The following is a 14,799-nucleotide window of genomic DNA, read 5'->3' on the forward strand; positions in this document are numbered from 1 at the left end:
GGCATTATAAAAGGCTCGATCCCTTCTCTTTTGAGCTAAAACTCAATTTGACTCGACTCCATTGTTAGCTTAACCATTAAACAAGACAAAAATTTTTGAGAATGTAATGCGTAAAAACTATTGCTTGATAATGCGAGGTGGAGAATTTCTCATCAACATTGTACAAGAAAAATCCTAAAGATGCTAGAGAATTATTTTGACATTCATCGTTTATTGTAAGAATGAGCGAGACTACTCGGGTTACAAGTCTTTTGTTACACTCCAAATTGCAGTACCCGATGACAAGTATCCTCTTCAAAAACACCCCAAGTTACGTTTGACTCTTAGGTTAATCTAAGCAATCATGTTTAACGAAAACACCTCTTTCTAGTACGACATTTTACCTTCACGTTCAACTAGCAAATCCCTCCCACGAAGAATCTCTCCTCTTCCAAATCACAAATTATGAATTATTCTCAAGAAAAAATCTACCCCTAGACCACTATTATTTTGCTACTCCACCGGCGACATTGATATCATATTTTCCTTAGGTATACTACTATTTCCCAACAAGTTGCTCACTTAAATAGATACACACCACCTTCATTATTACTGTAGAGATGAAAAATAGAGAGAAATATATAACCAACAATAATTAAAAAAAGAAAAAGAAAAAGTAAAAGCACATGGATACTTGTAAAACATTCATTATGTTTGGCTCTTTGAATGCTGGATTCTAGCATTAGTGGCATCTAACCAGCCCCTTAGTCATTGCAGGTTGTCTTTGCTTCTCTAAACTTTTTTTTTTAAATTTATTTTTAGATATTTTGTCGAACAAAAAGTAATATGTTATGCTGGAAATTTAATGATATGATCAATAGCAGGTTTAGCTGCATATGTTAATCTTGAGCTCTAAAGCACATGGACTCGTACTTCTGCTGATTGTTATACACTCGTAGACTTATAATATATATATATCTACAGTTCAACCCCTATCTATTACTCCATTTATAAGAATGACAGGTTAAAATAGTGGGCAAGGGCCTTAAAGGTCATTACGGCAAGCAAATTTATTTAAAGTAAAGGGTGAGTTGCTTGCCTATCATATTATTGTTCATCATGGCAACTTATCCTAATGAGTGATCCATCGGCTTGCTTGTTTGGCGCTTCAAGTTCAAGCCTCAAACTGTAGCAGTTAGAGAACCAAATTAAAAAACACATCCATCCATCCATCGATTTGTTTGTCGCCTTTGATGCTGAATGCAATAAATTATTAGTAGTAACTTTTTTTTTCCTTGACAAGATTATTAGTAGTAACTACTAACGCAAATTGCAGCAAAAAGGATAGACCCTTGTACATTACAAAAAGCCTGTCAGTTTGTCCTGTTTTGGCTAGATCGAGTTGTTTGGTAGTAAATATTTAATCTTTCATGCATCATGAAAGCGTAATTACTTCTTAGTGGAAACTAGTTCAAAACAACACTCTATGAGAGTTTTTGGCCGCTTAATTTGCTTGCATCATTTTCAATCAATTTTTTTTATTTTACATACGTTATATTCAATAAAGTGCTACAGTATTTTTTTATAAAAAAATTATCCCGAATAATCTATTATCCAAATACACTCTATAAATCAAAATTCTTCTGAAGGAGAACACTAAAAAGGATTAGGGAATTTATTTTGCTCTTAATCAACTCCTCCAAACACTTCCACTCTTATTTAATTACATCATCAGGAGGACTCAGTCAAGTATGCCTTTTAACATTCCAGACTGGTAGGTAAATGACTCCCAATAATTTGTTTTCCATATCAGATTCTTCAGAACCAAAGGAGAGGAGGGGGTGTGTCATATCCATATCTTGATGTTTTTTTTTTCTAATTACTCATCAGTAGTAGAATTCACTAGACGAAGAAGAATGGTCCAGGAGGAATACATCACAGAGAATGAGATATAGTACTGGTAAATAGTAGTAATGAGTCTCATGCAGCACCACGTCATCCCTCTCTCTTCAGTCAGTCTTCCCATTCTCGCTCCTCTGTCACTCACTTTCTCACACAAAGCAAAAAGCCCACTTCCTATCAACGCTACGCTATCCCTCACACTCCCCACTCTTCACTCCTCCCAACTCTCATCCCTCAATCAACGAACTGGTGGAGTACGCAAAAATGGCTACTCTCTTTTCCGTTTCCCATTTTACCCCCATCACATTCCTCTACTTCCTCCTCCTCCTCCTCTCTATGTCCCATAAACCCATTTTCTCCATTGAAATCACCAATCTCTTATCCTCCTACCCTGATCTCTCCGACTTCAGCGACCTCCTCACCTCCACCGCCGTCGCTTCCGATCTCGCCCCCCGCACCTCCATCACCCTCCTCGCCGTCCCCAACGCCTTCCTCAGCTCCTCCGATCTAGCCAACCACCACTCCCCTCCTTCCCCTTCCTCCCCTAACCTCGCCGACGTCCTCCGCTACCACGTCCTCCTCGAATACCTCTCCTGGCCCGACCTCCGCCTCATTCCCCCCAACGGCAGGCTCGTCCCCACCCTCTTCCAAGCCACCGGCCGTGCGTCCACCAATTCCGGCTTCGTGAACATCACGCGCAACCCTGTCTCCAACGCCATCACCCTCCACTCTTCCACTTCAAACGCTACCCTTTTATCCCTCGTCAAAACGCTTCCTTATAACGTCTCCATCTTCTCCATCGACTCCCTGCTCATCCCATCTGATACGAACCTCATGGCCTCCGAAACTCGTCCTCCATTAGGCCTAAACATCACTAAAGCCCTAATCGACGGCCACGACTTCAACGTCGCCGCGTCGATGCTCACGGCCTCCGGTGTAGAGTCTGAATTCGAAGACGACGAAGGCGGAGCTGGGATCACGCTTTTTGTCCCAACTGACGAAGCATTTTCCGATTTGCCAGCTCGGATAAAGTTCCAGTCATTGCCAGCTGATCGGAAAGCGGTGGTTTTGAGGTTTCACGTCTTGCATTCTTATTATCCTCTTGGGTCTCTCGAGTCGATCGTCAACCCGGTTCAGCCCACATTGGCCACTGAGTCCATGGGGGCCGGAAGATTTACCTTAAACATATCCAGAATTAATGGGTCGGTCGCGATTGATAGCGGGATTGTACAGGCGACGGTGACGCAAACCGTTTTTGATCAAAACCCTGTGGCCATTTTCGGGGTCTCCAAGGTCTTGTTGCCCAAGGAGTACTTTGGGAGTAACCCAATTGAGGTGGACAAGCCCGTTGGTGGACAAATGGGAAGTGATGCTCCGCCGCCGGATATTTCACTCTCGCCGGAGAATTCACCGGGATTTTATGGTCCGCCGAGTCACATATCTTCGCCGCCCGGTTTAGACATGACATCTGCAGCTGCGGCTGACAAGGGTTTGTTGAGCTGGAGGATATTTTTGGGTTTGTGGTGTATAGGTGTTTATTATTTTTATCTATTGTTGGTATGATACTGACCTTATTGATTAATTTCGAATTTCTTCAATTTTTTTCCCTGATTTTTTTTTACACAGAAAAATGAAATTTGAGGGGCTCTTAAAAAACAAGCCCGTTTCCTAGCTAGGATTTATGAGGGATAATTGGTTAATTTTGTGGTTATGTCGGTAGCTACTTAGCTTAAGAGTTATAACTTCAAATTTTTTCCCCTCATTTTCTTCCATGTTATTATTGCTTCTGTTGTTGTAACTTGTAAAGGAACTGGAAAATTTGTTTTGTATTTGTGAAATTTTTTCTCTATATATGACATCAGTACCATGTATTTATCAATTTTGATGCCAGGAAGCACATTTGTCCAAATTTCAGATTCATTTTTTTCTTTTTGGTCTGGTTGGTATGGTATGGTGCCCTTTCATTAATGTTTCTGCTTTTCTCAGCAAACAGATGAAGGAAAAGCTGAACATTTGCAATGTGTCATCACCACCGTTTTCATAATGTATATAGTTCTTGAAATCGTTCAAATATTCAGCAGAAACTTGAGGAAAATGCAAATAGCCCGTTCAGTTTCTTTATCAATGTTCCAGTTGTGACTTGTGCGGTGTCAGCTGCCACATTTTTGTTATTCGTCCTCGATGGTTTACAAAAAAATTTTTGAAGAAGAAAGTTTTTTTCCTCTCTGAAGTTAGTAGTTAGTACTGCTCCAAAATTCACCTGAGGTACTTTACTATTCCGGCGGAAAGTGAGAGCAGCAGAGCGTGTCATTTGCGAAGACACAAGGGGGAAAATGGTTGGTAGTGCATGTGTATCCAGCTAATTCTACATATGGATTGTGATGGCATATTTTGGTTCTGCTTATAATTCGTGTGCGCCGTACTACTGGGATTATTGGCCAAAAAAAGCGACTGACAATTTATCATCTTTACTGGAAAGAAAAAGACGAGAAATCAGAATAGTTTTGGGTTGGTTGGTTGCACAAAGCTGACGGTGACTGACGGTGCTGGTCATTGAAAAGCTGATGTCAACTCAGCCCCTGCTTGCAATTGCAGCTAATTCTATGGGATTGCATGTCTACAGTTTGGTCACTCGGCAAAGTGTGCCAACCACCGGATCTAATCATCGGCTTTTGTTTGGGTACTCTGGGCAGCCTTGCTATGCTTGTTCACTATGTCGTCATTGTGGACGTGGGTGTTCAGCTCTAGCTTTCTTTTTACATTCAAAGGCGTCCATTCACATTCACTCGCTCCTGACATTATTGTTTTTAGTGGTCTTTTTATTCAGGCCCAGTTGTGTTGCATCAATTTTTTTTGTTTTTGCTTTTCCCAAATCTATTCCTACGCTAATAAAGAGTGCGAGTTGCTGTTACATCATACAACATCACTCGCTTGATCAATGGCTTCCCTTGTTAAAATCAAAGTCCCACTTGACTGAGATGACACAAACCCGTCCTTTGTTGGGCTTATTTTCTAAACTCTATGATGAATTTTTTAGGCTTGTGGTAAATAGTCAAACGAGGATGGAATGGTTTGTGGTGGGTACCTTAAAGCCCATTCTCCCTACTAGTTTCATCCTAGTATTCAATTCCCATGTGCTGTGATGTCAATGGGTTTATGCATTATTGGATGTTTTGCCGGTCGTTCGTATTTGTATCATGACAAGGTTCGGGATATTGATGTCCTGAATTTTGAGTCTTGTTTTCCCCTCGTTTTCAAGGGGTGACCAAGCCTTCAAAAATGGAAGGAGAAAAAGAGGGCGTTTGAGAGTTGAATAATAGGAGGCCTTCTAACCGAATGATTCACTGGCTAAATTGGATGTGGATTGTAAATTATTTGAGATATTTTTACTGTAGCATTTTTTGTGATGTGATGTATGTGAGATAAAAAGGTAATTGGGAAGATAAAAAGGTATGTTGGAAATTGTAATGGTGATGTAAGCAAATATATTTGGGCAAATAATCTCCTGTCCAAACACATAATTTTGAGTCGTCCTCTGGTATCTTTGGCATGAGTGGTACTTCACCTGGGTTGGTTCTGGATGAGATCCAACAGCTTATCCTGAGCTTTGAGTAGGGTTGTTTTTTCCGACTCATTTTCACAGAGTGTTGGTCAGGAGATTCCACAGAAAAGTCGTCTGGAAGGGACTGTTGCTACATCCAGAAATGTTGGCTTATTACGAATTCATAAAAGCAGAACCAAGGGACTGTTTGAAGCCCAGCACTACATACGTCCATGGCCTTGGCCCATTCTGATTCGACTCTTCGTTGCTCCTTGCCCAACATTCACCGGACCCCGTCTTTGGGGCAAATAACAGCAACCACAACAAATCCCAAAATTTTCGAGAAACTGGACAAAGGGAGTCGTCGCCTGCATTTCTCGAGAAGGCTAACACCTCCTCTTCGAAGTTCTATCCAATAAAGTCGAAAGCACAATTTTCTGTGGTTTATACCAAAAAAAAAAAAAAAATGTCGAAAGCACAATTCTCTGTATCTTGCTGTCGTAAGAAGAAGAAAAGAGATTTGTCGTAAGAAGAAGAAAAATAACTTGAACTGAAATTCAATCCTACATTTCTCTCCGATAACACTCACTAGTGTATATCCAAGATTTCTGGTCACGCCTTAATGATTTCATATGTTTCACGCTAGCGCTTCCACTAACAAAAAGAAAAATACAAGAAACGTATTTTAGTGAAGAGTGACTATTGCAAAGGCTTCGGCTATCAACCACTCCTGACAATTCTCTTCGTAATATGTTAATAATAATATAGTAATATGGCATCCATCCAATATGATTCAAGAAAAAGAGAGAGAGAGAGAAGAAAAAAAAAGGAGGAGGTGGAGATTGCAAAAAAAACAATTAACAAAGAAGGTTTAGCGAAGTAATTTCTGGTAGGTAATGCATGAATTACTTCATCTCATCAAGTTGTAGAATCTGCACATTTTTACTGCTGTCATTCTGCATGGCGTAACAAGGCAAACGAAACAAGCAGACAATTTACGATTCTTGGCATCCCATTTTCCTATGCCGTAGAAGCAAAATGCAATTAGTACAACAGCAGTGAATCTGACCAATGTTCTCAAAACGTCACCATCTGCAAGAGAAGGGATTTTCACAAGGCAAAATTTCATTTCAGACAAGGGAAACTCTCGATCTCCTGGATCCTTTACATGCCACTTGTTTCGCCAGTTTTCCCCAAGTCTCAATACAAAGTGAAGTATTGCCGGAAAAATCCTTTTCTGTCGCTATAAATCATTATGCTATTAGAGATGAGAGGTCGCTGCGGTGCAATCGCTTTCTTGCCCAATGGTTTTAGTATTTGAAACGTCTTTCAAACGTAAAAGCGCGTCAAATTTACACTTCTTCTACTCCTGTAAGCTAATCATGCATGGGTTTACCAGTATTTTGTTTTCTTTTGTGAGTGAGAATAGTTCATGAAATCATTTTCTTTTTAAATTCTTTTCGCGGCTTCAGGAAAAGTGAAAAAGTCTGCGCCAACGTTTATTTTAATCATTTCTTAACTTGACCGATTGGCTGATCAGAAGCTCTTGTGAAAAGACTAGCCGGCTTAGACAGTAAAAATTCTTCTACAAACTTGTAAGACAATCCGGTAGTATAGATTGATGGATTGTGTGCCGTGAATCAACAATTTAGGCACAATTAAAGTTTGAAATTTGACATCAATTAGCCAAACCCCAACCTTCATGCATGCACTGCATTTGTCTCTAGGAATTTAAGCGAACACCGCGGGGGTCCGTGTGAATCTGGAACTGTCCATTTGGAATTCGGAAGATTCAGAGCTATACCTCGAAGTCGTCGAATATCTTCCAAATCTAAATGTTGACTTAATATATTTAGAGCAAGTCAGACTTTCTGTTTTACATTTTACGAAAGCAGGAATCTAAACCACAGATGGTCTCAAATTTGCCAATTATGATGCATACGAGACCTCCTGGTGGAGTGCAAAATTGTCAATTTTGGTGTACTATTTTGCAGTTTTTTCTTCGCGTGTCCAGGTCGTTTTTTTGTAATAAAAAAAATCAGGTAAGTTCGATTTCAATCACCGTTGCGAATTAGTATGCGTTTCTAGAATCGTAAGTCTCTTACATAGATCTTTACAAGAGTTAAAAAAATATGCTTCCGAAACAATAGATTGTAAAAGAATTCAAACATACGATCTTTTCCAAAAAAATTATCTATTATTACCAATTCAACCAACTTGTATTACGTTCCCGCCATATGTGAGACCATGTAAGCAGAGTTCAAGATGTTCCTGATTCACTATAGCCAGATAATAACGGGGAACTCATAGATAGGATGCTTACCCTCACGCCCTCATCCCTTGAATGATATGTAGGTTGGAAACAAAAACTCGTTTACACGGGTGAAAAAAAGGGCCCTAATAAGAGAGTACGTACCATGTCTAGATAATGACTCGTAGAAATTTGAGAGGTTGGGTTTCTGGCCTCGCACAACAGCACGAGAATTTAAAGCCGAAGTAGCCAATTTAGTGAAAACAAATGTAGGCATGGCATATATAGACAATGAAGATAGAGTTCCCGTACAGTAGTGTGGTTGCTGCAGCCGGTAGTGGATATGGTGCTGCTGACGGCCATAGACAGCGACCATCATGGCCATGATGACCATGATGATGATCTTAGTGCCGAACCAACCATCTGGATTTTGTTTGCTTGGTGGCTAGCATTTCCTCCTCCTAAAAATATCAAGTTCGTCTAGCAGTACTATTGCCCATTCCAATGCTACTTTTACCTTAGATAACAGCTTCTTTTGCTACCTGCGCACTAAAACAATTTCTTCCCACCTATTATAAGTTGGAACTCGAATTTAACTATACCGGTCTAATGGTCTCAAGTCTCACCATTAAGAAGAGATTTCAGAGATTTAATACATGGCACATTCTTTACTTTACTCAAAATTCAACATATACATTTAATCTTCACTTGAGTTTAAACAAATTTAGGACCCATTTGGATTGCAAGTTTTTCGGAGTTTTTGTGTGTATAATGATATAATATATGCGAAGTAGAAAAGCGATTCAAAAAATTTATCAAGATAAATTTTTCTGTGAAAACTTACGATCCAAACAACGCATTTGTCAATTAGGCTCTTTACCTGCACACATGTTTTTACGACTTTTGATAAAACTATCCAAGTTTAGTTCGCCCACAACCCCTCCCCCCCTTCTTTCATAATTTTCGCTTCTTCGCAAAAGATTTGCGGAAGATTCTATATAAGAATTTAAGACGTTGCACAGAGAGAGCGATGAGATGAGATTATGAACCACTTGGTTATAAAACATTTTCCACAAGAGTCACGCCTGAGAGAGACACAAGAGACCCCAAAGTCCAAAAGCTTGCATGTCTTCCATTATTCATGTCAAGAATATAGCAAGAATCGGATGAACTCGTTAGAAAACGAGAACCAGACAATTGTACAGGAAGAGGAATGACATGTTTCCGTGTTGCCATTACATCTTCCATTTTGGGCGGTACAATAGCAATTGGAGGAAGCTAAGTAGGACTCTCATCACGCCTTGCCTCCTAATGGTTCGGCTGAAGTGGACAGCATAAAATAGGTCAACAAAAGATGGTGCCAGCAGCAGAGTTCAAAAGTCCACCTCTGTAACAGGGAAAACGCACTCGACCTAAGCTAGGAGATAAATAATGACTGACCCTTTAAATCAAAAGTGAGTGGAAGAAAGCCCGAGCAAATTGAGTACATATCCTATACCAATTTTATATGGGCATAAAAAATTGTAGTTCTGAGATTAAGTTAACATGGCTAACCATTTTCAATATTAACTATGAAATCACAATAAGAGTAGTTAAAGATATGAGATCTTTTCGTGGTTTTTTTCTAGATTTGGACCAAGATAATGGTTCGTTGTGGTACTTCTAACACCAATATGTATGTATGCATGTATTCAGGGATGATCCAATGTAGGGCAATCAGCCGGATTTGATAAGAAGCTAAACTTTTTTAACATATTATTTTAGTTATCATGCTTTTCAGAGTAAGACCTGCTTTTCCAATTTTCTAATGAATAGTTAGTATAGAAATATTCAAGTGTTTATTTGAATAAGGTGTGTTGTCAAGGTTTAGACTTGACACTTCTTCTTTCACATGTTTGTGCAATTTTCAATTATGCAATGAGAGCTGCAAGTGAAGTCACAGAGGACTTGGGATGTAGATATGCAGAATGATAGTGATGATCAGGATGTCGATTTGATTCAATGGAACCCGATGTTGTCTAATAACAAAATATGCGGTTAGTTTCTTATAAATGTAAAATCACATCAATTTCTAAAATTTGGCTTTTGGTTTAATGCAGTTACTGCTTTTAGTTTTGTATAAAAAGATATCATATCGTATATTACCTAGTACCCAAAGATAAAGGATCTAAAATAGACAATTTGGATTTTCATTCGCAAATTTAACGTGCACATGATGATGTTCAAGTAAACATCACCATTATCTCCTCCAATTTTCAGTCATTGCTAAATTATTAGTTATAGAATAAATTTTATGTACACTGATAGTATATATGTTATCGTCGCTGTCCAAACAAGGGTCTAATTGATTTATAATGATAAGCAAGGAAGGGCAATATATATATATATATATTCTTGTTTCTTTTTGGAATATAACAAACGTAGTGCAAGCTCGTAGGCAAAGATAATAGTAATAATATGATGGTAATTCCTCTACGAATCAGTCCTATTGGCATTCCAATTTTTCATTTCTTTTTGATGGAGAGAGAGCTAAACCTCGTATCGATGCTTAAAGGAGAAAAGAGCAGTCATGATTAATCGTGCTTTGAGGAATGGAAGTGCAATCTTTTCCCCAAACGTTATCATGATATATGGTGTGAAGAAAAGGTGTGAAGTATTATAATACAACATGACTTGGGCGCAATAAACCAAAGCAAGTCAGTACGGCACACCGTAAATTATGAGCACCTCCCCCCTTATAAAAGAAGACAAAAGGGAAAACGAGGGCTGGGTGGGTCAGCAGATAGATCGTGGAGAAGGTGGCTTAAGAGGGTTCTCCACTTGCAATATTGAATGATGATAGCTTTGAATTCTCAAATTGGATGTAATTATGGAAGTGGAAAATCTTCAGCTTCCCCATTGCCAGATTAAAATAACAAGAAGGTTCTCTTGGTCGCACCAATTCTTTAATGTGTTTTATCTACAAAAATATATATGCATGTACATGAAATTGGATGTTGTCTAAATCGTGCTTCTTTTTTTTTTTTTGGGGTAAAATACCAAAAATCTCTATGTGGTTTGTCAAATGTACACTTTACCTTCCTATAGTTTGGAAACCTACAATTTAACTCCCTGTCGTTTCAACTAAAGTGAAATCTGACAGAAAACATCTACAATAACGGTATTTGAGTACCACGCACTTCTGCTGAGAGTTGTAGTGTGATAATATTTTCACTTGCCAAAGATACCCCCGTGTGTTTCCAAACCATAGGGAGTTAAATTGTACATTTGGCAAACCACATAGAGGTTTTTGGTATTTTACCCATTCTCAAATGCACGAAACATTCTTCCGAGGAATTAACTTATAGAGAGGCAATTTTGGCATTTTTTGTTCAGATGTTAGTTTAGATGTTTTCCGTCAGATTTCACTTTAATTGAAACGACAGGGAGTTAAATTGTAGATTTTCAAATCATAGGGAGGTAAAGTATACATTTGACAAATCACATGAGGGATTTTTGGTATTTTATCCTTTTTTTTTTTTGCTAGTTTCATCTTTAATTTCATCTCCTCCTTCACCACCCCTCCTTTCAAAAACCCCTTGCTTCAGAGGTGTAAATTAAAAAACGAAAATTTTTTAGATAAATATTATAACATTTTTTTTATAATGTAATAAATGTAAAATAAAAAATTTATAAGAAATATAAAATCACCTTTGACTAAAACAAGATTAGGTAATGCCCGCACACCTCGATCAAAACGACAAAGGGCAAATATAGAAAAAGCAGTGAATTAGAAGGTTTGAATTCATGTATATGCGAATAAAATAGCTTACTTAAACGCAGCAAATATTTGAATAAATATGAAACGTTTTAATAGTCGGTTGGAGTAATAAAGATCCTCCTGTTAAACATCAATTGGACGTGGACATTATTACAAGCCTGAAACATCCAATAAATGGCTAACTTGAAAGTCAAACCGTGACATGGGTGCTATCAATTTACTACTGTTTCGGGACAAGTTTGGTGTAAGTGAATAGCACGCACACAAGTTGTACTCTACCCCGAAAGAAACCAAAACTCGAAACTGTTTAATTCACATATGCTAATGCATGAAACTGTAACTGCAATCAAGAACTTGTTTAGGATATAGCTGACTTTATGGGAAGGTTAAAAGTTAGGTACTGGGGTGAAAGGCACCGAACCAGTGGTCAAATTGAGTTCTTGTCTACCATTTTAGGTTGGTTCTTACAACAGTTTTTGCAGGAAAAAAGAAAGAAAAATATTCCCTCCGTCCCACTTTGATAGTCCTGTATTCCTTTTTCATCTGTCCCAAATTATAGTCCACTTTCCAATTGAAGAATGTAGTTGTATTTTAATTTTTCTAAAATATCCTTATTCAATGTAAGTAGTTGTTACTATAAACCTATCCCATTTAATGAGAGTTGATTCTTTTTTTACCATCAATTCAAGTTTCCATAAAATTGTACCATATTTAATGTGAGGGTATTTTAGGAAAATAGCAATCTAAATTTACTTTTCCAATAAAGTTAACTACTTTTTCTTAAACTGTGTGAAAAAAGAAACAGGACTATCAAAGTGGGACGGAGGGAGTAGTAAATTTTTTAGAATAGTGAGCCATTATCATGAAATTGGATTTGATGCAGGCAGAATAGCGAATGACTCTAGAGTCTAGACCGGGAGAGGGGACATTTTATTTGCATGCCCTCGCGTTAGGTTATTCACGGCAAATGATTTAGCATTGCACGGTGTCACACGATTGGAGCCCCAAAATCCATGGTAGAAATTTCATAGAGTGTGTTTGGATTGTTATTTTTTCGTCACGTATTCTCTGTGGATGCATTTTACAATTACTATTTTATTTCATATATATCAAATTATTATATTAATTTTTTTAGAAAAAAAAATTCAGAAAAATACAATCCAAACAAAGCTTATATAATTTCTGAATTTAATAGCACGTCTTTTGGTTTACAGTCCATATTGACATAGCAGTAGTATTCTGAATGAAGTCAACAAAAAGACACGCACACAGCAGTAGTAGTAGAGAGCAGTAGTGTTAGTCAATCCACCTAAAACACTAGTAAGGCTATAATAAATGTAGTATACTATTATTTAGTAGAGCTTCAACCACCCCACCTCACTGGATTTAATATAGAACTAATCCGAATAAGTAATACCACAACTGGTAATTGATTTTTTGGCCAAAAAAAAAAAAAGATCATATGCACGAAACGATGGCAAACAAAAATACGTAAAAGAGTTGATTGAGGGAGAAGAAGGAAGTGAAGTGAAGGTGAAGAAAAATTGAATGTATGAAAAGAAAAGATCCCTTCCCCCGAATCTCAAGTTGACAAATAGGGCCGAAAGCTCAAGCAAGGGGCTAATTTGAGATCTGCCACGTGTCAGCCAGCCATCGTTTTTATCAAACGCTCGTACTCTTGATCCAACGGTGATCATGGCACGCTTTCCCAGGTCTATTTATTGGGGCCTTGCTCTTTGACTTTTTCAATCCCAATCGCAATACACGACAAACCCCCACAACACCCCTCCTTCCTCAAACCTTCAGCCACCTTGCTCGGCCACTTTCACTCGCCTGTCTGGCTGTGAATTTAACGTCCATTCCATTCCACCAAGGTTGAGTTTGAGCCTTTTGAGATAGGATTAGGGTATACGCCATTACTCTTCCCCAGTTCAAAGTTACGTTTCATAATTAGATTTCTACGAGGGGAATCTTCGCATGGTAATGGAAAAAGCGAGCGATGACCATGAAATACGCTTAAATCTCCATTTGTCATTACACGAGCCGCTCACGAAATAGATGTCTTGTTTTGTTAGTATTTAATTAATGAAGTGATATATAAAAGTATTATTATAACCCAATGTTGAATTTGAATAAGTTACTCTTTGTTAAGAAATTATAACATAAGATAATTTTTTTAAATATAATATCGGTGTATAATTTTTTTATACTAGCATGTTTAAATCATGCCATATAATATAAATTTAAAGGGTTAATACCACTTTGTCCCCCCAAACTTTGGACGATTACCCACTTCAGTCCCTAAACTTCAAAATGGGACATTTAAGTCCCTAAACTTATAAATACCTCCCACTTAAGGAAAATTGTTAACAAATCCTGAATGCCGTTGGTGGTCGAAATGTCCCATTTTATAAGGGTTTAGGAATTTAAGTGTCCCATTTTATAAGTTTAGGGACTTAAGTGGGAGATATTTATAAGTTTAGGGACTTAAGTGTTCCATTTTGAAGTTTAGGGACTGAAGTGGATAATCGTCCAAAGTTTGGGGGGACAAAGTGGAATTAACCCAAATTTAAATTATATATATATATATGCCATACATAAAAAACTGTTAGTATTAAAGAATCACTATAATATCAATGCATAAAATGTTAATCATATATTATACAAGATCAATCTTTCTTACTTGACAATGTATATATATTGTCAGCATTGGATGAATGATAATTATACGAAATTTGAATTGGAAATTCAACTTTTACATATTATCATGGATCCAACGATAATAGTATATGCGTACGCTATTAGTGTAATATTAATATAAATTGACAAAAGAATCTAGGCTCCACGAAATGCATTTTCTATCACACGAGTACTTAAAAATCAGCTATGGACATGTAAAAAATTCAAATGATTTTCTATCATTCAGAATATATTTTTTTTAAGTCTTTGTTTGTGGTCAGCTTGAGATCGATTTACTTGTCAACATAATTTTTTTTAAAAAAAAAAACACCAAATGTTAAATGACCTGCAATTTACGCGCTGAAACTGGGGAGTGAAGCTGCCTAGTCCTAGTGTCGTAACCAGTGAAAAAATCGGTAGAGTTTTTCCCTTGTTTGTCATATTTGTTCAATCCGATGACCTTAACCCCTCACAGTTACATGCCAGACGTCTCTTACAGCCATAGCCCATCAGTCAACGCCCCACACACATCCAACAATTAAAAGCATTAATTCGAAAAGAGGAAAGGAAATTGAATACTCCTACTTCCAAAAACCAATTACTTTAATTTTTTTTTTTTAAAAAGTCTCAAAAAGTTTTAGTACACCTCTGTTTTTATTACTACGTTCAAACACCTCTCTGCCCACC

General features: G+C 37.7%; 1 protein-coding gene across 2 annotated transcripts; it reads left to right on the top strand.

Moving 5' to 3' along the window:
• The first annotated feature begins 1,984 nt into the window (after positions 1-1,984).
• LOC113782427 (fasciclin-like arabinogalactan protein 4) lies at positions 1,985-4,785 on the top strand. Of its 2 annotated transcripts, none has more exons than XM_027328321.1 (2): positions 1,985-3,438; positions 3,868-4,785. In XM_027328321.1, exons 1-2 carry the CDS (start codon positions 2,146-2,148, stop codon positions 4,018-4,020), a joined length of 1,446 nt encoding a protein of 481 aa, XP_027184122.1. In that variant the 5' UTR covers positions 1,985-2,145; the 3' UTR covers positions 4,021-4,785. The 2 variants fall into 2 exon arrangements, with proteins under 2 accessions (XP_027184122.1, XP_027184125.1); XM_027328324.1 differs by having other exon boundaries at positions 1,986-3,438; positions 3,875-4,023.
• Positions 4,786-14,799: the final 10,014 nt, after the last annotated feature.

Source organism: Coffea eugenioides, chromosome 1, assembly GCF_003713205.1.
Source record: "Coffea eugenioides isolate CCC68of chromosome 1, Ceug_1.0, whole genome shotgun sequence".
Lineage (NCBI taxonomy): Eukaryota > Viridiplantae > Streptophyta > Magnoliopsida > Gentianales > Rubiaceae > Coffea > Coffea eugenioides.

Excerpts from the sequence above, each read along its gene's own strand:
- LOC113782427 (XM_027328321.1), top strand. The coding sequence starts at position 2,146 with ATGGCTACTCTCTTTTCCGTTTCCCATTTTACCCCCATCACATTCCTC. Across the intron at positions 3,439-3,867 it reads ATTATTTTTATCTATTGTTG|CAAACAGATGAAGGAAAAGC; the intron begins GTATGATACTGA and ends TGCTTTTCTCAG.